The sequence below is a fragment of the Pelophylax lessonae genome, assembly GCF_965119305.1.
Source record: "Pelophylax lessonae genome assembly, chromosome: 2".
In the NCBI taxonomy this organism is placed as follows: domain Eukaryota; kingdom Metazoa; phylum Chordata; class Amphibia; order Anura; family Ranidae; genus Pelophylax; species Pelophylax lessonae.
The window spans coordinates 561375930-561399369 of record NC_138769.1 but is presented as its reverse complement, the minus strand read 5'-3'; the positions used below and the strand labels follow the sequence as shown (position 1 = coordinate 561399369).

General features: G+C 41.4%; 1 protein-coding gene across 1 annotated transcript in view; it reads left to right on the top strand.

Annotated features, from left to right (window-relative positions):
- The window catches only part of NABP2 (nucleic acid binding protein 2), a 95879-nt gene extending 73034 nt beyond the window's left edge, over positions 1 to 22845 (top strand). Inside the window, exons 6-7 of the mRNA XM_082245468.1 lie at positions 20938 to 21001; positions 22353 to 22845. Coding sequence (XP_082101594.1) covers positions 20938 to 21001; positions 22353 to 22531 — 243 coding nt within the window. The 3' untranslated portion in view covers positions 22532 to 22845. The remainder of the gene's footprint in view (positions 1 to 20937; positions 21002 to 22352) is intronic.
- The last annotated feature ends 595 nt before the right edge of the window (positions 22846 to 23440 follow it).

Genomic DNA, 23440 nt, shown 5'->3' with positions numbered 1-23440 from the left:
GGTGTATGCAATGCCAATGGCAACTGTGTGAATTCTACCTTGTCTATATGGTGGGTCGATTATCTGGATGGCAGATGCAGCAGTGTTTCCTGCGAGAGGCAGAGGTGATATTAGTAAAGGGTTTAGTTTATGCATGATGTCATAAAGTGTAGTGTAACAGTTCTATAATATAGTATTTATTTCTAAATCTTCATTGATCCCTCCCCGTGAGAGCACGTCTAGGGCATATATCCTTTATAAAATAAAAGACATAGAATTCCGCGCTAGGATATGAGACCAATGGTGTATGAAATATTTAGAAATGGCTGCAGCCCACCTCCTATCTATAATCCAGTTGGATATATAGTACAGTGAGGGAATATGGAAGAGGTGAATGGCGCTGCCTGGAAGTGTCAATGATTAGGTAAGTAAGGTGAAAGTGATCAGATCCAAGATTCAATCGCATGGAATGCCCAAAAACGAAATGCAAAAAAATTGATAACACAATGAATAGATAGTATAAATCGGAGGAATCGGATCCGGTAAATCTAGCAATAATAGATCACAATATAATAGGCTGGAAAATGCACCAATTCTTCAAATCCAAGATTCTGTCACATGGAATACACAATAAAAAATAAAGCCAAAATAATTGATAACACAATAGATAGTGAAGATGGGAGGAATCGGATCCGGTATTCTAGAAATAATAAATTGCAATATAATAGGCTGAAATCTGCACAAATTCTTCAAGGCAATAAATAAATATAAAGTGCTAAAAGTGACAAGTGGTACAAAGTGAATATGAATAATTCAAATAATAATTCAAATAATAATGTTACATATACCGAAAAAGTGCCAAAGTGATAAATATACTAATGTGCGGATCCCAAGAGGATCAGTATAAAAAGTAAAGTGATGAAGTGCTGGTAAATCAAGTGGTAGGCGTGTTTACCCACAGAAAATGTGAAATAATTAATTATATGAATTGCACTCAAAAGAGGGTAAAAAATCAATACAATGGTGTAAATGATGACTAAAAAAACATATAAAGTGACTAGTGCTGATAAAATATTGCGACTGAAAGGATGGAATCGCACAAGATAAACAGTCCAATCATCCAAGTCGCACAAAAAGGTGATCCAGTGCTGAAAACCAAAGGATGTATAATCAGGTGACTAAAGGTGCTGTGGACCGCTTCGAGGGTCTCCAAGTGTGGTCGGTGTGATGGGACAGGTGCTCCCCTCACTCCCAGGACCGCACTTACCAGAAATTGTAACCCCTGCAGGGGTAACAGGCCTGTAATCCTGGCTGGATATGGTACTTAAGGGCCCATAATATACTGTTCCTTTTGGTAGCGTGGCCAAAACAAAGCAGATAAAAGAGCAGTAAGGCAAGTGTCTAGTCCGGGTACGCCGTAGCGTTAAAGCTCTTCCGGAACGCAGTGCGTTGCACGTATCGGAAGTGCATTCCACAGAAGTTACGCTCTATGCGTTTCATCAGAATGACGTCCTCAGGAGTAGCGTCACCACTCCATGTCCGCGCATTAAGTATCAGAGGATCTCCAAGGGAGCCAGCCAATGGAAAAATATAGTGAAGCGGCCAATAGAAAAAAGCCAATTGTGACGTAAATAATCACTAGGTAATATAGAAGATGGCAATTACATACACATTAACCACTTGCCGCCCGCCGCCCGACTATATACGGCGGCGGACAGCCCGCATTAAGTATCAGAGGATCTCCAAGGGAGCCAGCCAATGGAAAAATATAGTGAAGCGGCCAATAGAAAAAAGCATATTGTGACGTAAATAATCACTAGGTAATATAGAAGATGGCAATTACATACACATTAACCACTTGCCGACCGCCGCCCGACTATATACGGCGGCGGTCAGCCCCTCCCAGGCAAAGTGGCGTACCGGTACGTCACTAGCCTAAGAGGGAATAGGGGGCGAGCCCGCGCCACCGGAGGCGCGCTCCCGCCCCCGCTCGTACCCAAAGAAGCCGGCGCGCGATGTCCGCCGGTCACGCAAACGTCGGGTGGAGAGGGAGAAAGGCAGGCGGCTAATGTAAACAAAGCCGCCTGTCACTCTCCCCTGTGTAAAAGCACTGATCACTCGGTCCTGCTATGTAGGACCGTTGATCTGTGCTGTTACACACAAAGCCACATCCAATCACAGTAAGAAACACGCCCCTAGGGACACACTTAACCCCTCCCTCTCCAATAAAGTTAACCCCTTCCCTCCCAGTGTCATTTTTACAGTAACAGTGCATATGTATAGCACTGATTTCTGTAGTAATGTCACTGGTACCCCCAAAAGTGTCCAAAATGTCAGTCAAGGGTCCGATCTGTCCGCCGCAATGTCGCAGTACCGCAAAAAAAAACGCAGATCGCCGCCATTACTCGTTAAAAAAAAAAACAGCAAAAATTACAAAAATATTTCCCTTAGTTAGTAAACGCAATAAATTTTGCGCAAACCAATCAAAATACGCTTTTTGCGATTTTTTTTTTACCAAACATATGTAGCAGAAAACAAATTGGCCTAAAATGTTAAAAAAATTGATTTTTACATTTTTGGGGGGGGGGGGGGATTTCATATAAAAAAAATGTGAAAAATATTGTTATTTTTGCAAAATTGTCGCTCTTTTTTTGTTTATAGCGCATGATCAAAAAATCGCACAGGTGATCAAATACCACCAAAAGAAAGCTCTGTTTGTGGGAAAAAAAGGACGTTAATTTCATTTGGGTACAGTGTCGCAACAACCGCGCAATTGTCCGTTAAAGTCACGCAGTGCCGAATCGCAAAATAGGCCCTGGTAAGGAAGGGGGTAAAATCTTCCGGGGCTTAACTGGTTAAAGACTGTCCTTAGGGAAATATATGCAGTGTGTTTCCTGTTGGCAGAGATGCTGGAATCTCTCTGCTTCGGGGAACCTGGCAGGGATGGCTTTGTTAACCCACACTTTTAGGGCGTTGGTGGATTTCTGGTGGTATTCCGCAAAATGTTGGGGGACGCTGTGGTGGTCTCTGCTGCCCTCAATGAACCGACGGTGCTCCCCAAAATGCTTGTGTAGGGTGCGTATAGACAAACAATAGACTACGTATTCTGTGGAGCAGGTGTAGAACTCTTGGATTTTGTACACCTTCCCTTTCACTATGAATTCTTTTTGTCCATGGTGTACAAAACTGCATGTGAGGCAGAGAGGTTTCCGGCACTGATACATCCCAATGATGGAGAAGAATTTAAGTGATGGGGATGTGTATTTGGTGGTTTTGTGTTTGTGGGTGCTATTTTCCCTTTGATATTGGGGGCTTTTCTGTATGAGAATTTGGTTGGGTTGGTATGCTGTCTTTCAGATGAGGGTCCTGCAGGAGTATAGACCAGTGCTTTCGCACTATATGTTAAATATTTTTATATTTGTTGTGGAACTGGGTGGTGAACCAGATAATATTCGATGTGTTGTCATTTCTGTTGGTTGGGATTTCGGGATTTATGTATGTAGCATATGCTTTTTCTATTTTTGGGGGGTTTTAAAAGTATTTATTGAAATGGTTTTGGCAATATTACAAAAATTATGTTACAAATAAACACTTTGCATCATAGATTTAAACAGAGAAAAGAAAAAAAAACAACGGAGAAGGATGTTCAGGTCACATTAGTAATACGATCAAGTGGTAGAATATGGCATGTAATGATTACATGTATATTGCAATACCGAAATTACTCTTCCCTTAAAAGAATAGCTGTACAAGAGTAGACTATTGCTCTAGTTTCTTAAAAAATGTTCACAAAAAAACAGAGCTAAGTAAACTGAAAATTGTGAAGATGTAAGGAATTTAACAGGCACATGGGTACCGTAGAAATATCAAGAAGATAACAAAAGTGATCACTGAAGCATTTCAGGTGATACTCAGTACCCGTTGTGAGGTGGAAAAGTAGGATTTTGTCTGCTGTCCCAATCACCCCCTCTGGGAACAAACTGTGCTAGGAGGGAGACAGCCCCAGCCACTTTTAGGGTCTTTCAAAGCATATGTGAAAAGGTGTTACTCATCAAATACCTCTCCCTCTTGCAAACACTCTCTAGTGGACGCCGTATAGCCACCCCCCTATACGGCGTCCACTAGAGAGTGTTTGCAAGACGGAGAGGTATTTCTGTAGTCCTGTGTATGCAGTGCGAGCCGCGGATCACACATTTGGGCTGTCAGACCCTTATCCAGTCTATTTGTGACATTGCTTTTACAAGTCTATTAACAAGTGACTGTGATATGTATTTTTTCAATAAATTTATGTTATAAAACGGTATCACGCTATGGAAGTGCTTTTTGTTTTGTTGCCCACACATTGTGAATGAGAGGAGGAGGTGTGCAGCAGCCGCAGATACCGGGAGGAAGCTTTTGATTTATTCATGCTGTGTCTGCCTATTCCATGAGAGTGGTTAGGCATGGTTCTCTGGTGAGTCTGCATTTTGGCTAATTCTCCCAGCACTGGTGGTGGTGACATCTTATGGTGGTTCCTATAACTGACACCAGAAAGACCCTTCATAAAGAGACTCTATATTGCTTTAACAAAGGACTTTTTGAAGGACTCCAATTTGCTTTGTTTATTCATTCATGCAATTTATGCACGATTTGCACTGTATGATAGCAGGGTAACACCATCCTTGCGCTACTAAAATTATAAAGAAAATCTGATTTTTTTTTTCTGTGATGAATTTTAATTTGTTTGTTATTGCCTTTTGAAGTAGCAGCATTATATGTATTTTGTTTTAAATAGCCCTTGAGCGCAGAGGATCACATTAACATACTTAGTTGTTCTGTGGTATTGCTATATATAGTTAGGAGAAATTGCTTTCAACCATTGTTGGTCTGAAAAGGATTGGTTGAGATCTTTCTCCCAGTTTAAAAGAGCTGGGGCCTTATTAAAAACCGTTTTGGAGTGAAGTAGATTGTAGAGCAGTGTAATACCTTTGGCTTTAGTATCTATAGAGAGCCAAAAGGACCATGCTTTCTTTGAGACCTTCACCTGTGTTGGGTTCTAGTGGCCTAGGAAGGATGATAGCTTAGCATATGTGAAGAACCTAGATGTGGGTAACTTGAATTTTTGTACCAGAGACTGAAAGAGCAGCAGGTGATCTTCATTCATCACATCCCCTAGATTGTGTAAATTCAGTTCCTTCCATTTCCTGAATGTAATATCCGGTATCAGGTAGGATATTGAGTCTAGAGAAATTGGAATTTCAATAGGTTCCTTTTGTTATCTCCCCGTGTTTATGTAGATATTGCCAAGTGGAAACAGTGGCTGAATTGATGGGCTGCTAGTATGGATGGTTTTCCCTGAGATAGTGGATGCAATCAGAATGGATTTAAGGGTTTTTGGACTTAGCAAACCTTGTTCTAAATTCACCAATGTTTCTCTTGTACTGGTGACAACCAGAATCATAATTGATTTAAAAGTGAGGCCATATAATAGTGTTTCAGATTTGGAACTCCCATACCGCCAACTAATCTGTGCTTATGTAAAATATGTTGGGAACATCGCACTTTGCCGTCTGCCCATATAAATTTTAAGAGTTGTTTTTGTATAAGTGTAAAAAAAGAAGAGGGAATAGGTATAGGGAGTGTTCTAAAGTAGTAAAGTAATTTAGGTAATAGTAGCATCCTTTATACTGCTAGTTTCCCCGACCAGGATAGGTAATCTTTCCTTAATCTGGACATTTCTTGTTGGAACGTAGAAATTAGAGGGAGGAAGTTAGCTGTATAAAGATCAGTATGGGATGCTGTTAGTTGGACACCCAGATATTAAAGTGACTTGGAGGCCCATTGGTATGGGAATTTTTTTAGTAATGTTTGTGGATTTTTCTATTACTAAGCCCAGTATGTGTGACTTAGAAGTGTTTACTACAGTGGGTACGGAAAGTATTCAGACCCCCTTAAATTTTTCACTCTTTGTTATATTGCAGCCATTTGCTAAAATCATCAAGTTCATTCTTCTTCGTCATGAATGTACACACAGCTCCCCATATTGACGGAAAAACACAGAATTGTTGACATTGTTGCAGATTTATTAAAAAAGAAAAACTGAAATATCACATGGTCCTAAGTATTCAGACCCTTTGCTGTGACACTCATATATTTAACTCAGGTGCTTTCAGTTTCTTCTGATCATCCTTGAGATGGTTCTACACCTTCATTTGAGTCCAGCTGTGTTTGATTATACTGATCGGACTTGATTAGGAAAGCCACACACCTGTCTATATAAGACCTTCCAGATCACAATGCATGTCAGAGCAAATGAGAATCATGAGGTCAAAGGAACTGCCTGAAGAGCTCAGAGACAGAATTGTGGCAAGGCACAGATCTGGCCAAGGTTACAAAAAGATTTCTGCTGCACTTAAGGTTCCTAAGAGCACAGTGGCCTCCATAATCCTCAAATGGAAGACGTTTGGGACGACCAGAACCCTTCCTAGAGCTGGCCGTCTGGCCAAACTGAGCTATCGGGGGAGCTATCAGGGGAGAAGAGCCTTGGTGAGAGAGGTAAAGAAGAACCCAAAGATCACAGTGGCTGGGCTCCAGAGATGCAGTCAGGAGATGGGAGAAAGTTGTAGAAAGTCAACCATCACTGCAGCCCTCCACCAGTCGGGGCTTTATGGCAGAGCGGCCCGCCGGAAGCCTCTCCTCAGTGTAAGACACATGAAAGCCCGCATGGAGTTTACTAAAAAACACCTGAAGGACTCCAAGATGGTGAGAAATAAGATTCTCTGGTCTGATGAGACCAAAATAGAACTTTTTGGCCTTAATTCTAAGCGGTATGTGTGGAGAAAACCAGGCACTGCTCATCACCTGTCCAATACAGTCCCAACAGTGAAGTATTGTGGTGGCAGCATCATGCTGTGGGGGTGTTTTTCAGCTGCAGGGACAGGACGACTGGTTGCAATCGAGGGAAAGATGAATGTGGCCAAGTACAGGGATATCCTGGACAAAAACCTTCTCCAGAGTGCTCTGGACCTCAGCCTGGGCCGAAGGTTTACCTTCCAACAAGACAATGACCCTAAGCACACAGCTAAAATAACGAAGGAGTGGCTTCACAACAACTCCGTGACTGTTCTTGAATGGCCCAGCCAGAGCCCTGACTTAAACCCAATTGAGCATCTCTGGAGAGACCTAAAAATGGCTGTCCACCAACGTTTACCATCCAACCTGACAGAACTGGAGAGGATCTGCAAGGAGGAATGGCAGAGGATCCCCAAATCCAGGTGTGAAAGACTTGTTGCATCTTTCCCAAAAAGACTCCTGGCTGTATTAGATCAAAAGGGGGCTTCTACTAAATACTGAGCAAAGGGTCTGAATACTTAGGACCATGTGATATTTCAGTTTTTCTTTTTTAATAAATCTGCAACAATGTCAACAATTCTGTGTTTTTCTGTCAGTATGGGGTGCTATGTGTACATTCATGAGGAAGAAGAATGAACCTAAATGATTTTAGCAAATGGCTGCAATATAACAAAGAGTGAAAAATTTAAGGGGGTCTGAATACTTTCCGTACCCACTGTATGTAATAAGAGATTAAATGAAGAGAGAACCTCGTGCCGCTGGAAGAGAGACTGACGGTTCTGAGCGAGACAGTATGATATCATCTGCAAACAGCGTTATGGTATGGTATGTATCATTAGCCAAGGTCCCTTTTATACCGGGGTGCATCCTAATTCTTTCTGCCAATGGTTCCATAAGCAAGGCAAAGATCCCATGACTCCTGATGACGTCAGACGTTACTGACAAAACGCATAGGGTCACAAGATAACGTTGTACATCACTTCCGCCATTTGGAACGCAGGTGGAATGCAGTCGCTGTCCCTGTAAGTGTTTTAGATACCGTTTCATGTAATAAATGCTTCGTACTTCACCATGGAAGTCTTCCTCTTTTACTCCCTATAATCTATGGATATTTGGATGGAGTTTGTCTAACCTATGGTCGAGGAGGCCCTCCTATTGAGATTAGGCGATATTTATACTTACCTCTGGCAAGTAGGCATTTTGGCTATTGGTGGTGGACACAACGTTTTTCACAGCACATCTTTGGGAAGAATTTTGGAATAATGGAATAAGAACATTTGGCATGCATAATCACGTTGGGGATCAAGAACTTTTTGTTTTGCTATAGACATTTTTTTACATCAATTTATTCATTTATCTATTGTAAATTATATGGTTTAGGCACTATTTGCACATTGCACTTTATCTACATATTAATTTGGGTATTGCTATCACAGCACAACATATCACGGATCGTATGTAAAGTTTGATTTATGTCTATTATTGATTACTAACATTTGTCAAAAATAAGCGCTGTTAAAAGTATCGATCAACACCAGTTGACCGGTCATTTTTAAAATGTTTAAAGATGACACCTTGAATTTCATGGTGTTAGCTAGTGTAACATGTTGGATAGTACGGGGGTGAAACAAAAACTCTTTTTGGCTAATAGGTAGGTGATCAATTTACGTGTGCTGAAGGGTCAGTTGTGAGTTGTCTAAGCAGTTGCTGGTGATGAAGTAGAGAATGTACCAAGCAGGACAAAAAAAGTTCTTAAAATTGAATTTGCGATCCTTGAGGAATAAAACAAACTAAGAGGACAAAAAAACAAAAAACGTAAGGAAAGTCAAACAATTTCTACACAATGATGACTCAGAGTGTGTGTAATAATAAGGAAAAGATAGGCGATTCTAATCGAATCTGAGCTGAATTATCCGCAATGTAATGGGGGTTAAAGAACTGGGTTGGCTCATGCAATCCACAGGCCCAGCTGAGCCAGAATGTAACGTAGGAATAAAAAGAGCTCATATTTGTAAGATTCTGGTACCTCTGGTACCCTTAATAATTTATTTCCTTCCAAATATGCGTCCCACCTTTTTTACTAGGTGGTACGCATACACCTTTAAGACAGATGATGTCATCACTGAGCGCCGCAGAGCGGCTATTTCAACCGCCGGCGTTCTCACTCACATCGTTCGTTCAACCTGCCTTGTGTATCCACATGCTTTCAAGCCTGTCTTGCTGTCAGAACCTCCAGCTGGTTGCTTCTACCTGGAGCAGACCGGAACCTCGCTACTGATCCCTGTATCTCGCTACCGGATCTTCCCCTCTCTACTGGACCCCTCTACTACTAACATTTACTAGTGATAAGTACCCCACAGGGGAATCCTCCATAACCTACTTACACTATCTATCATCTGCACTGTTGCATAGATTGCTAGCTCTTGAGCCTACTACCATCTACTATCTGCACTGTTACATAGATTGCTAGCTCTTGAGTCTACTACCATCTATCATCTGCACTGTTACATAGATTGCTTGCTCTTAAGTCTACTACCATCTATCATCTGCACTGCTACATAGATTGCTAGTTCTTGAGTCTACTACCATCTATCCTTGCACGGGTTAGTCTATCCTGTAATTGTCATCTGCTGTCCTTACCACCTGTCACCATACTCGATTACTAACCTATCTGCACTCTACCTAATACCATCTAGTACTCTCCTGAACAAACCTATCAAGTACTTACCATCTCTATCACTGTTCACACCTGTCCCTTCAGCACAACACCTTCATACTGTCATATACATTCCACCACTCCAGGAACATCTTATTGAGAGTGTATATATCTGTATGTTGAAGCTGACAGGCCCACAGTGATGAGTCTGGAGAGTTGGATCTGATTATTCAACACATCTCTACATGACTACTGAGTGGAGATTTTGCAGCTGCATATCCAGCCTACTACAAAAACGCAGGAGCGTTACAATATTTAACTGGTATCTTCATCTGAGTCATTCTGATTTTCTCTGGGAGAAGTTGACGAGTTGTGGTGAATGGATGGTGGTGGGTCAAGTATGTGCCAAGATCTCAGTAGTTGTAAGCCTTATTCCAAGGAAGAGACTGCGTAGGTGTTGTCATCCTTCGTGATGATCACTTTGGCAGGATACACCCATCTAAAGTGGATATGATGATTATGTAAGGGCTTGGTTATAGTTGCCAGTTTCCTGAGTTGTTGCATCTGGAGAGATCAGCAAAGAACGGCAGATTCTGCAATTCCTGGGGGAGTTTATCCCGATCCCTGGATACTCTCAGCAATTTTTCTTTAGTGTGATAGTAGTGTATTCTGCCAATTGTATCTCTGGGTAAGTGAGCTGGGTGGTAGTTAGGTTTGGGCAACCTATGGATATTGTCAATCAGCAGATCCTTTAGTGGGGCTTCTGGTAACATCTCTTTTAAGATGTCTGTAAAATAGGCTTTCAGGTCTTGTGGTTTAACAGTTTCCGGCATTCCTCTAATTTTAACATTATTTTGTCTGGATCTGTCTTGAAGGTTTGCTAGTTTTGACTTGATCTATAGAAAATCCTCCTCCCTATCATTATGCACATCCATGAGCTCATTGAAAGTGGAGGCAAATTCCCCCATCTTTTTCGCAACATGAGTTACTCTATTGTTCACATCGTTGAGTTCTGCTTTAAATTGCTGTGTGAGCATTATAATGTCAGAATGTATGGTGCTTTGCAGAGAAACTAACATGTCTTTTAATGTAGTGTCAATCACTGGTATATTAGAGGTAGGGAAATGAGCGATGGACTCCTGCAGCTCTAGTGTTGAAATTAAACAGCTCACCTCATGTGAAGTTGCTGGAGAATCCAGTAGTTTCTATTTAGCTTTAACTGGGCTGGAGGAGGTAGATGAGGATTGAGAAAGTGATCCGTTCTTGTGGGTACGTTTTTCATGCCCTTGGTGGTATTTGAGTGCAGAGCTGTGCCCAGATAAACGGCCTTGTAAGGATCCAGGCGCTCCGCCGATGCCATCTTGGATACTGTTAGGCCGTGGCTGGGGGAAGAAGTTAGTTAATTTCACTGGGCAGCTCTGGACTTTCCTTTTCCCCTTAGCCATACCAGTGTTCCCCTGTATCAGGGGTTAGTTGGACAGTAGGAATCTGGGCTCTATTGATGTGTTGCTTGTTCTGTCAGGTCCATTATTTAACAGTAAAACGTTTTTATAACATACAATCCACCAAAAAGGGACCCTCACCTCTCCAAGTTAAAACTATCAACCCCCCTCCCACCCACAATCTCATTATAGATGAAAAAATTGCCCTAGAGATACTTGATGAACTTTACCAGGAAGGAAACAGACGTTCCCTAAATCCTGATGACCCCTGAACTAGACGCACTCCTGTACCCCAACATCTCATTAGCTCTCCTGCAGTGAAACACACCACCCTTCGTCCCCCATCCAACTTCTGTTCCATACTATCAAAAGGACCATGCGTAGAAACTTTCTACCGCATGGTCTATTCGGAGTTACTAAAAATTACAAAAAAAGAACACCACTACAAGAGCCACAACCTCACACATCAAGAAAGATCAGTCTTAAACTCTCAAAATAACCAAAAATATCATCATAAAACCAGGTGACAAAGGCGGTAGCATTGTACTACAAGATAAAAATTACTACACTAAGGAGGCCATGAGACTGCTGGGAGACTCACATGCATATGTAAGACTACCAAATGACCCACTACTTGGCTTCAGCATAAAATCCTCTGTTTTGGTGAACCAGGCACGTCATCACTAAAAATGAAGAGTCCTTCTTAGTCAAGAAATACCACCATACATCATATTTCTACCATTTACCTAAAGTACACAAACGTACTACCAATCCCCCAGGCAGACCCATAGTAGCCTCTATGAATAGCATCACAAGTGGCTTTTCCCAGTACATAGACTACTTTTGGCAACCCTTTGTATCAAACCTACAATCTTACATCAGTGATGGGACACATCTGCTAGAGCTACTAAACCCATACCAATGGGACCCTACCTATTCCTGGCTCTCTTTAGATGTCCAATCACTGTATACATCCATTCCCCACAACATCGGCATGCAGGCCATACAAAACTTCCTGATGGAAGACCCACCTATCCACCCAAATCAAATCCAATTAATTCTAGATGCCACACTGTTCTACCTAACGCACAACTACTTTCTGTTCAAAGACAACTACTACCTCCAAACCCACGGCACGGCCATGAGGACAAATTTTTCTCCCTTTTTTTGCTAACCTGACCATGGACCTCTGGGAGACACAATACATATGGGCTAAAAACCCCTTCATGTCTAGCATCATCTTTTATGGTCGCTACATCGATGATGTTATAATTATTTGGGACGGAGACACTAACCATTTAGAAAACTTTGTCTCCCACTGCAACAACAATAACATGGGCCTAGCTTTTACTTCTGTACATGACAGCACACACCTAGCATTCCTGAACCTTGACTTATACCATGATAATGGCCAAATCCACACCAAAAACTACAGTAAACCTACCGTGGGTAACTCCTTTTTACACTTAGACAGCTGTCACCACCCTCGTTGGCTGAATAACATTCTCAAAAGCCAATTTTGTCACCTCAGACACAACTGTACCAACAAGCCGACTACCAAACCCAGAGCAAAACCCACAAACAAAAACATTTCTGGAAAAAGGATACCCAACCCCCGCTTATTGAAAAAGCATATGCTACATACATAAATCCCGACATCCCAACCATCAGAAATTACAACACATTGAACGTTATTCAGTTCACCACCCACTTCCACAACAAATATAAAAATATAAAACATATAGTGCGAAAGCACTGGTCTATACTCCTGCAGGACCCTCATCTGAAAGACAGCATACCAACCCAACTCAAATTTTCATACAGAAAGCCCCCAATATCAAAGGGCACCCAGCAAACTCAAAACCACCAAATATACATCCCCATCACTTAAATTCTCCATCATTGGGATGTATCAGTTCCGGATCCTCTCTGCTTCACATGCAGTTTTGTCCACCCCAGACACAGTGAAAGGGAAGGTGTACAAAATTAAAAGAGTTTTACACCTGCTCCACAGAATATGCAGTCTATTGCTTGTCTTGCCCCTGTGGCCTCCATTACTTAGGCAGAACTATAGTCACCCTACGCAAGCATTTTGGGGAGCACTGTCGGTTCATCGAGGGCAGCAAAGATGACCACAGCGTCCCTTGACAGTTTGCAGAATACCACCAGAAATCCACCAACGACGTAAAAGTGTTCGTCATCGAATCCATCCCTGCCAGTTTCCCCGAAGCAGAGAGATTCCAGTGTCTCTGCTAAAGGGAAACATACTGGATATATGCCCTAGATGTGCTTTCACCAGGAGGGAGCAACGAAGATTTAGAAATAAGTACTATATTATAGAACTGTTACACTACACTTTATGACATCATGCATAAACTAAACGCTTTACTAATATCACCTTTGCCTCTCACCCGAAACACCGCTGCATTTGCTATCCAGATAATCGACCCACCATATAGACAAGGTAGAATTCACACAGTTGCCATTGGCATCGCATACACCCAACCATGTCTACCGTTACACACAATCAGACTCTCAAATCTTCCTACAGTGGTCCTAACAGAACAAGTCCTTTTTGTATCCACAGTATGAACATTTTCAACTTCCTACTATCCATTACCCTATAGAGCATAAAACATGCTTCTGGGACATGCCATAACTATTATCTCAATGTATGAACCCCTTTTTTTCCATTATGACGTTCACATGGACCTACAGAGGATAGCACACACCATCCTTGGCCATTACTGGCTCTAACCTATCACTCTTGACATGGCCCTTTTGGAAAATTATTCTCTCTGATAATTGTCTATCATTCTATAATTCCCTTATTTCCCACCTCAGTTCATTGTATCATGCAGGTTCCCTTGTTACTTTTTTCTTACTTTTCTTACCATTAAATCTGCATGACACGATCTACATGTGTGTATGAACACAACAGGCTGCACTCCTAGCATGTCCCCGGCAACACAATCTCTACTCCACAGTCTATCAGGTAATTATTGGGCTTTTACTCTTCCCCTTTCTCCTCTCTTTCTCCTCCCACTCACCCCTTATAAGCTCACCTAGTGAATATGGGAGGTGGTCTGAAGAAGAAGCCACACATGCTCCGAAACATGTTACTGCCCACTGCTCTCATCTGACGCCACATCGGCCACGTGCGGTTCCGGAACCCGGGCCACCTCATCCCCTCCTTGCCTCTGCATGTCTTCCGGGAATCTGACAGCTGCTGGACAGCTCTCTCCACTCTCCCCACAGATAAGACGAAGGACAAGCTACTTGCATGAGGACTTTTCTATAATATGCCTTCTTTTAACCACAATCCTGTAAGTGTTTTTAACCCCTTGTGCTCTATAATGAATCTTTTAATATTGCACTTAGAGGCGCCTTTCTCTCTTTCTCATGAACTTTCAGAGTTGCTTCTCCCCTCATAAGTGCTGGCATTGAGCACCATGCAACTGTCCCTGCATGCCTTTTAAACTGAGATATGCAGTTGTGTCTGTACAGTCACTGCATACACATTCACTTACATAGGCTGCTTGCATCCAGCTCTAAGTGGCTTCAGACACGTAAACAAATGCTGTACGGGCCTCTGTGCAAGGAAACAACATGAAACTCTTAAGCACAGAAAAAGGGCTATTGCACACAGACTTACATTAGGGTGTACAGAGGTAAAAAGGCTGTTGTTGTGGTACCTGAGAGCCACAGCTCCACAGCTGAAATGTAATTTTGCCCATTGATATGCATTAAAGAATAGGCTGTGCATGGCTATACATGTGTAACCACCTGCACACTTTCTGTTTTGAAAAATACCACCCATACGTGTGCAACTGTAAATGCGAGTACTGTCATTTTGACATTGAATTCTTGTGGATCCTACTACACCCCGGTCACACCGATTGCGACATTGAAATCAGTCTACTTTCTCTGATGTTAAAGGGTTTTGTTTGTTGCTTAGATGAAAACTTTAGTTCTCTATACGCTGGAACCCCCACATCTGCATACAGAAAACTTTCTATGAGGAAATAGGAATAGGTATAAAAACAATTACACTCACATTTGCTGTTTAAAATATAGCCATGTAACAAAGTTGGGTTCGCCACTTCGACGTGCATTCCAAACACCGGAAGTGCGTCTTTGTCAGCCCCCCTTGACGCGTTTTGCCCGATCCACTGTTTTTATACCTATTTTAATAAAGTCAAAACGATATCATGCCATGGAGATCTCTTTATAATTTTTCATGACACACTGCAAGTGTATTTGGTCACACTACAGGAGAAAATAAAAAAGACGAGATGCCATTCACCATACTAGGATACTACTAGTGAGATACCCTTTTGACTCAGAGTCGGTGAGTAGGGAGAGAAGGTGGGGAGCACAGAGGAATGATATTGTACAATAAGAGATTCATCTGCAAAAGCACTTTATATATTTTTGCTCAATGGACTGTATTTTTTACACAATGGACTTATGATTATCAAGTTGGATTATATTAGCACTGGTCACTTTTGCACATAGAATTTATGAATTGTTTAGATTTAATTTCTTTAGAGCACAATGTAAATGATGGTAAGAGCAGCATTTGGATTTACATCTTTCATTAAGGTTATTTAACCCTACACCATAGCGGCAGCTCCATTAATCACGTGTAATTATAATCAGTTATAATTGTTCATTATTTATTTATTTAGCACTACCGAGCACAGTACCATAGTGCGGGAGCACCACTCATTTTTATTCCTTAGAATAAGCCAATGTTTTCCTAAAAGGCCCTTGACCAATTGATGTTGATTAGAGTATGCGGTGGTGAAAGACCACTCAGATTTATTATCCTGAATAGTCCTTGGCTTGAAATGTAATCTATTGTTCTTGTCAGCATGTGCAGCTTCTTGAATATAAGTTTCTACCTCACAGGTGTCATAGCTCTTTTGTCACAAAACATTGTTTTATTATATTGGCTTGCCTCCTAACATCTTCCTCTTCTGAGCAGTTCCTCCTGATCCTTCAAACTTGACCCTTAGTTATTGCTCTGAGCCCATTAAAGTGGTAAAAACTCTGCACTGGAATGTACCCATTCCTGTCAGTTTTCTTCGAAAATGTTCTTGTGTACAGGTGATTGTGCAATCTTCTTGTAAATGGTAAGGTCAAAAAAGTTTACCTCAAAATGACCACTTGATACCACACTCATTATTGTTCAAGCTGGTCATAAACATTTGCAATGATTGTTGATCTCCAATTTTACAAAATATATTTTGTTCCTCTGGTAACCGATCATGTCACCTATATATTATGGATTGCATCATATAGAATGCACAACAAGAGTCCTACAAGGCAGAATAAATGAAGATATCACAAACATCAAAAAGGGTTTTTATGGACATAGTTTGTCCAGACATTCTGGTACACATCATGCAATAGACCCAAGCAATTGAACAAACAAGGACTCACTGCTCGAGGTGGTGTAATTGCCTGATGACTCACACAGGTGCATGCCCCGGCTCGCCTCCGTGAAAACTTGATAAAAGAAAAGGAATTGGCAGCACTCCAGGTTGAGTCAAAATCCAGATTTATTAACTGGACATCCAAATATGACAATCGTGACAAGGTAGACGCGTTTCACACACTGACTGTGTGCTTAATCATTACTCTAATGATTAAGCACACAGTCAGTGTGTGAAATGCGTCTACCTTGTCACGATTGTCATATTTGGATGTCCAGTTAATAAATCTGGATTTTGACTCAACCTGGAGTGCTGCCAATTCCTTTTATTTTATCAATAGACCCAAGCAGCCTAAATGTAATTAAATATTTGAATGGATTGCACTAAGTTTTTATTTGAAGTATCCACATTAACAGGCTACACAAGTGGCATGCAGCTCCAAGTGGCTTCAGACAAGTAAACAAATGCTGTATGGGCCTCTGTGCAAGGAAACAACATGAAACTCCAAGCACAGAAAAAGGACTCTTGAACACAGACTTACATTAGGGCAGGCCTCAACAAAACCCAGGCGCCAGGTCGCATTTGCGACTAGAATTAGCGACCTGGCGCCTGGGGTGCCCTGCAGAAGGTGTCCGATCATTTTTGCCCGGACTTCCGCGCACGGAGTGCAGGGACTTCCGGGCCGTCCGAAAATTGAGGCCCCGGCTTTTCGGCCTACTTGAGATGAGAGGCTTCTAATGGGGAACTGGCGCCCTCTTGTGGTGGCCGGGAGTAATGACTGTTGTAATTACTGTTTCCACTGCCTGTTTGTTCACAATGCCATCTCCCTGTCCAGTTAGTTACCTTTGACAGGGAGTGTGGTTATTTATTATTAATTTATTTTTTAAATGTAAAAACTAAATAATATTTTTTTCTTTTTTTTTTTAATTATTAAAAAAAATATATTTTTTTTTCCAATTATTATTGTTAAAAAAAAATAATAATATTATTTATATATATATATATATATATATATATCTTTTTATTTTTTTTTTCCTCATCGCCATGCCACAGCCGAAGGCCCCTTTCACACGGGCTGTCTGATCAGGTCCGCCTGTCAGTTTTTCAGGCAGACCTGATCGGACCCTTCATTCTCCTCTATGGAGCAGTAATCTGCCGCCATCTGATCCTGTCCGCCAAAAGCGGACGGATGGTGGTTCTATTTTCTATCCATCCCGTGGATCGGATCAGATGGCATCGGATGGAAAGAGACAGACAGTCTGTTTTCATCCAATTGCGCTAGAGGAGAGTGGGGTTCTAGTCGTATTCATGTGTAAATTTAGTATCCGTTTTATTAAATAAAGCTTGGTTGTTAGTTTAAAAAAAAAACTGGCTCCTAACTTTTTTAGCTGGCTCCTAGATTTCAGGAAAATTTGTCAAGCCCTGCATTAGGGTGTACAGAGTTAAATTTGGCTGTTATTGTGGTACCTGGGAGCTACAGCTGAAATGTAATTTTGCTCATTGGTATGCATTACAGAATACGCTGTGCACGGCTATACATGCACACTTTCTGTTTTGAAAAATACCACCCATACGTGTGCAACTGTAAATGCCAGTACTGTCATTTTGACATTTATCCTTGTGAATCCTACTACACCCCAGTCACACCAATAGCGGCATTGAAATCATGCTACTTCGCTTGAAGTAGCACAATTGGAATGTAGCATTTCAGTGCTACTTCGTAGATGCCTTATGCAAGTCACACCTGAACTTACAAAAAGTAGTGCAGGAACTTCTTTAGAAATTGGTGCAACTCTGACAGAGTTACACCGATTTGACCACTTCTAATTCAGACAATAGGGTGCAACTTCATATTGTCAAATCGCATGACAAGTTGCACCGGTTTTAGCAGGGGCTTAGGGAAGATACTTCCTGTTATGAATAATTCCAGTTATATGTAACATTTTTTAAAGGCGCAGATCTAATAATAATCCACCCATCCTCCATTAATAAGTCCTGTTTCACTTACTACATAAAGCTTTAGTACAGCTTCTATGAATGGAGCAGCTGGACACAAAGGACAGATATAGTTGGGCACTCTTAGGCCGGCAATAGACTGTTCGAATCTCGGGCGGTTCAGCAGGAGCCGGCTAAGATTCGAACTGTGTGTTCGAATCTTAGCCGGCTAAGAGGTTGCAGGAAAGAAATTTGCACCATCTATGGCCTGCCTAAATGAGAGCATGTGACAGCCCTCACAGTTCTATTTACCCCTACCATATTGGAAGACTGCGGGTGTTTGGGACTTTCAGAACCAGATGGCTAGGGAACTCCCTACGAGGCCCCGGAAACACACAGAGACTTCTGACAATGAAGTACACTCAAAGCATGTTCATTTTTTTTCAGCAAATGTGCCTAGCATATATACAATTTGAACAACAGAAGGATTGATTTCAAAATAAGTAGTTTGGTTTCAGTATGACTTACAGTTACAATGATAGGTTTTGCCATACTACACAAGTTAGAATATTCCCATAACAAACTTACCAATCAAGAAGTTCTCATGTGAAACTATTTCTGCAGAGTCAGACATAACTAAACAAACAAGATTTTATGACTATGAATCAAGCATAGTTGCATAAAAAATAAAGAAGGATATACAGCATGAAAACATCATTACCCTTCAGTGGGTAGGGAGGGGTTTCCATGGGCAGAGGAGGATTTCAGAAGAGGCATCAGCACAACTGACACATCCTACTGACTGTAAGTTATGTCCCTTGTGTTGACTTTCACTTTTATTTTATTTTGGCTGCATTTAGTCTTTAATTACGATTCATAAAGTTTAAATGTCAAAACAGTGCCTTGCGAAAGTATTCGGCCCCCTTGAACTTTGCAACCTTTTGCCACATTTCAGGCTTCAAACATAAGGATATAAAACTGTAATTTTTAGTGAAGAATCAACAACAAGTGGGACACAATCATGAAGTGGAACACAATTTATTGGATATTTCAAACTTTTTTAGCAAATAAAAAACTGAAAAATTGGGCGTGCAAAATTATTCAGCCCCCTTAAGTTAATACTTTGTAGCGCCACATTTTGCTGTGATTACAGCTGTAAGTCGCTTGGGGTATGTCTCTATCAGTTTTGCACATCTAGGGACTGAAATTTTTGCCCATTCCTCCTTGCAAAACAGCTCGAGCTCAGTGAGGTTGGATGGAGAGCGTTTGTGAACAGCAGTTTTCAGTTCTTTCCACAGATTCTCGATTGGATTCAGGTCTGGACTTTGATTTGGCCATTCCAACACCTGGATATGTTTATTTGTGAACCATTCCATTGTAGATTTTGCTTTATGTTTTGGATCATTGTCTTGTTGGAAGACAAATCTCCATCCCAGTCTCAGGTCTTTTGCAGACTCCATCAGGTTTTCTTCCAGAATGGTCCTGTATTTGGCTCCATCCATCTTCCCATCAATTTTAACCATCTTCCCTGTCCCTGCTGAAGAAAAGCAGGTCCAAACCATGATGCTGCCACCACCATGTTTGACAGTGGGGATGGTGTGTTCAGGGTGATGAGCTGTGTTGCTTTTATGCCAAATATAACGTTTTGCATTGTTGCCAAAAAGTTTGATTTTGGTTTCATCTAACCAGAGCACCTCCTCCACATGTTTGGTGTGTCTCCCAGGTGGCTTGTGGCAAACTTTAAACAACACTTTTTATGGATATCTTTAAGAAATGGCTTTCTTCTTGCCACTCTTCCATAAAGGCCAGATTTGTGCAGTATACGACTGATTGTTGTCCTATGGACAGAGTCTCCCACCTCAGCTGTAGATCTCTGCAGTTCATCCAGAGTGATCATGGGCCTCTTGGCTGCATCTCTGATCAGTCTTCCCCTTGTATGAGCTGAAAGTTTAGAGGGACGGCCAGGTCTTCGTAGATTTGCAGTGGTCTGATACTCCTTCTATTTCAATATTATCGCTTGCACAGTGCTCCTTGGGATGTTTAAAGCTTGGGAAATCTTTTTGTATCCAAATCCGGTTTTAAACTTCTCCACAACAGTATCTCGGACCTGCCTGATGTGTTCCTTGTTCTTCATGATGCTCTCTGCGCTTTAAACGGACCTCTGAGACTATCACAGTGCAGGTGCATTTATACGGAGACTTGATTACACACAGGTGGATTCTATTTATCATCATTAGTCATTTAGGTCAACATTGGATCATTCAGAGATCCTCACTGAACTTCTGGAGAGAGTTTGCTGCACTGAAAGTAAAGGGGCTGAATAATTTTGCACGCCCAATTTATCAAAGTTTGAAATATCCAATAAATTTTGTTCCACTTCATGATTGTGTCCCACTTGTTGTTGATTCTTCACAAAAAATTACAGTTTTATATCTTTATGTTTGAAGCCTGAAATGTGGAAAAAGGTCGTAAAGTTCAAGGGAGCCGAATACTTTCGCAAGGCACTGTAAATAGCAGATCTTATGACAATTCTGAACTCACTTTTTAACATTTTTACAAGTTATCAAAGTTTGCAAGGGTTGCAAAATTTCTCATGTTTATTCATGAGGGCTTTCTGTTAGTTCATAATTTACATTTGACTTTGCAATTTCAGGCACAAACAGACAGTCTGCCAGGAACAGCCAATCACAGCTCCTCTAGCAGTGCGGTTCCAGCAGGTAATAATGAAAATAACTCTTTAAGTGCATGCTCCTTTTTTTTTTATATAAATTTAAATATAACCCAGTAGAATAACTAGATTTTTAGTAATGTAAGAACTACAAACATTAGTACAGCTTAAAATAAATCTAAGCTTTTCCCATAAAGGGAATGTAACAGGTTCACTTTAATGGCAATCCCTCAGAGTTGCTTATACTTCCATTCTCTTTGCTTCTCAGCCATTCTGTTTGCCCAGCTAAGTGAAGTTACATACTCAGTACTTCCAGGTATTATTATTATTCTTATTATACAGGATTTATGTAGCGCCAACAGTTTGCGCAGCGCTTTACAATGTGAAGGAAGACAATACAGTTACAATACAGTTCAAAACAGGAGGAACTAGAGGGCCCTGCTCGTTAGAGCTTACAATCTAGAAGGGAGGGTCAAGTGAAACAAAAAGGCAATAACTGTGGGGGATGGGTTGATGGAGAAAAAGGAGGTACATTTGTTAGGGGTTGGTAGGATAGGCTTCTCTGAAGAGGAGTGTTTTCAGAGATCGCCTAAAAGCTAATAGAGTGGGGGATAATCGGACAGATAAGGGTAAGGAGTTCCATAGGATTGGAGAGGCTCTGGAAAAGTCCTGGAGGCGAGCATGGGAGGAGGTGATGAGTGAGCTAGAGAGCAGGAGGTTTTGAGAAGAACGAAGAGAGCGATTAGGTTGGTATTTTGAGATGAGGCTGGTGATGTAGCTGGGGGCTAGGCTGTGGATTGCTTTGTAAGATGTTGTAAGTATTTTGAATTTAATTCGTTGGGTGAGCGGAAGCCAGTGGAGGGCTTGACAGAGAGGAGCGGCGGACACTGAGCGATTGGTGAGGTGGATGAGTCTGGCGGCAGCATTCATGATGGATTGAAGGGGGGATAGCCTGTGTAGAGGTAAGCCAATGAGAAGGGAATTGCAGTAGTTGAGGCGCGAGATGACCAGGGAGTGAACTAGGAGTTTTGTTGTGTCTTTGGTTAGAAAGGGGCGTATTTTGGAGATGTTGGAGGATGGTATGGAGGATCATATGACTTGCTTTTTTTTCCTCCCACATGAGAGTGCTGGTGCTTGGTGATTGGCTGCTTAGACACTCAGCCCTGTCATGTGGGTGGAAAAAGCCTCAGCCCTGTGAAATTTTCAAGTCATGACTTACAACTTACATTGGGCTCCATCTACTACCAATGGATCAACACAGTGGTAGGAAGCAAAGGGAAGGCAAATATAAGCATTAAATTGGACAATTGTTTTATCTGCATGGGCAAAACACAGATTAATTTTGTTATAAATAAAGAGAAGAAGCCTTAGGCTTAGAATGCCTCTTCACTCATTTTCAGCTTCTGATTTGTCCAATGGTAATGGAACCAACAACCAAAGCAGTGCTGTACATCCACCGCCAACAACTGCTCATCCATCAAGCGGACGGATTACACGTAGCCAGCCTAACCACTCACTCCCTGGAGCACCAAACTCCATCAGTAATGGCAAAGAGACACGGCGGACTGGGAAGAGATAGCATTTCTGATCTTTTTGGCAAAGCTGGATTCAGCCCTTCATCCCATGCACATTCATCTAGTTTGTATCCAGAGAAGAGCAGAAATTGTGATCATTTCTGGTCCCAGTAAGGCTATCCACAGACATTAGATAGCAGTTTGAAGAAACAGGCTATTTATTTACAAATGTTGCCAAAAAAATTGATGTGCAGAAGTGGCATTATATGGCAGTTTACCATAGGATGAACATCGTTTTTGCAAAAGTATATGTAAAACCTAGTAATGAACTTCTCTTCTCTTCTCCCCTTTGGTCTGTTAAATATACAGTATAATTGAAGGTATTTTTTATATCTTTTTGGCAAAAATACATGTTGCTCCTCCCAAAAATCCAGTGGGTTCCTAACATCCTGTAATAAGCTGGCAAAGAAATTTGCCCTACCCTACCCACGTGCTCTCTGAATTACAGAACACCTCCCCCAGTGCTCTAGAGCTGAAGGGATGGAGAGGTATTCCTTCCTAACACACTTTCTGATCTAGTGCGATAGTACTACTCTTCAAAATATATTGTGCAGTGAGTGAGCGCTATCTCCCTAGGACAGGAAGTATGTTATTGGCAGGATCACAGGTGAAAATAATATAAATAGTCTTAACCAAAAAAAAAAAAAATGCAGCCACCACAGCTATGGACTGGTAATCTGCAATATATATTACATTTTTCTTCTCGGGTTTACATACTGTACACTTTAGGTAAACCAGCTCTGAGAAAATAATGGAGGTAGCAAATGCCTCCAAGCATCATAGCTGAACAAATAAACACAATTTGCATTCCTGTGCTTTAAAAATACCATTATATCACTAGAAATACAGTCTGTTTTTCAGATGATAGATTTTTTAAAAGGTAAGATCATTTCAGCTCTGGGAAAGGGCTCTGT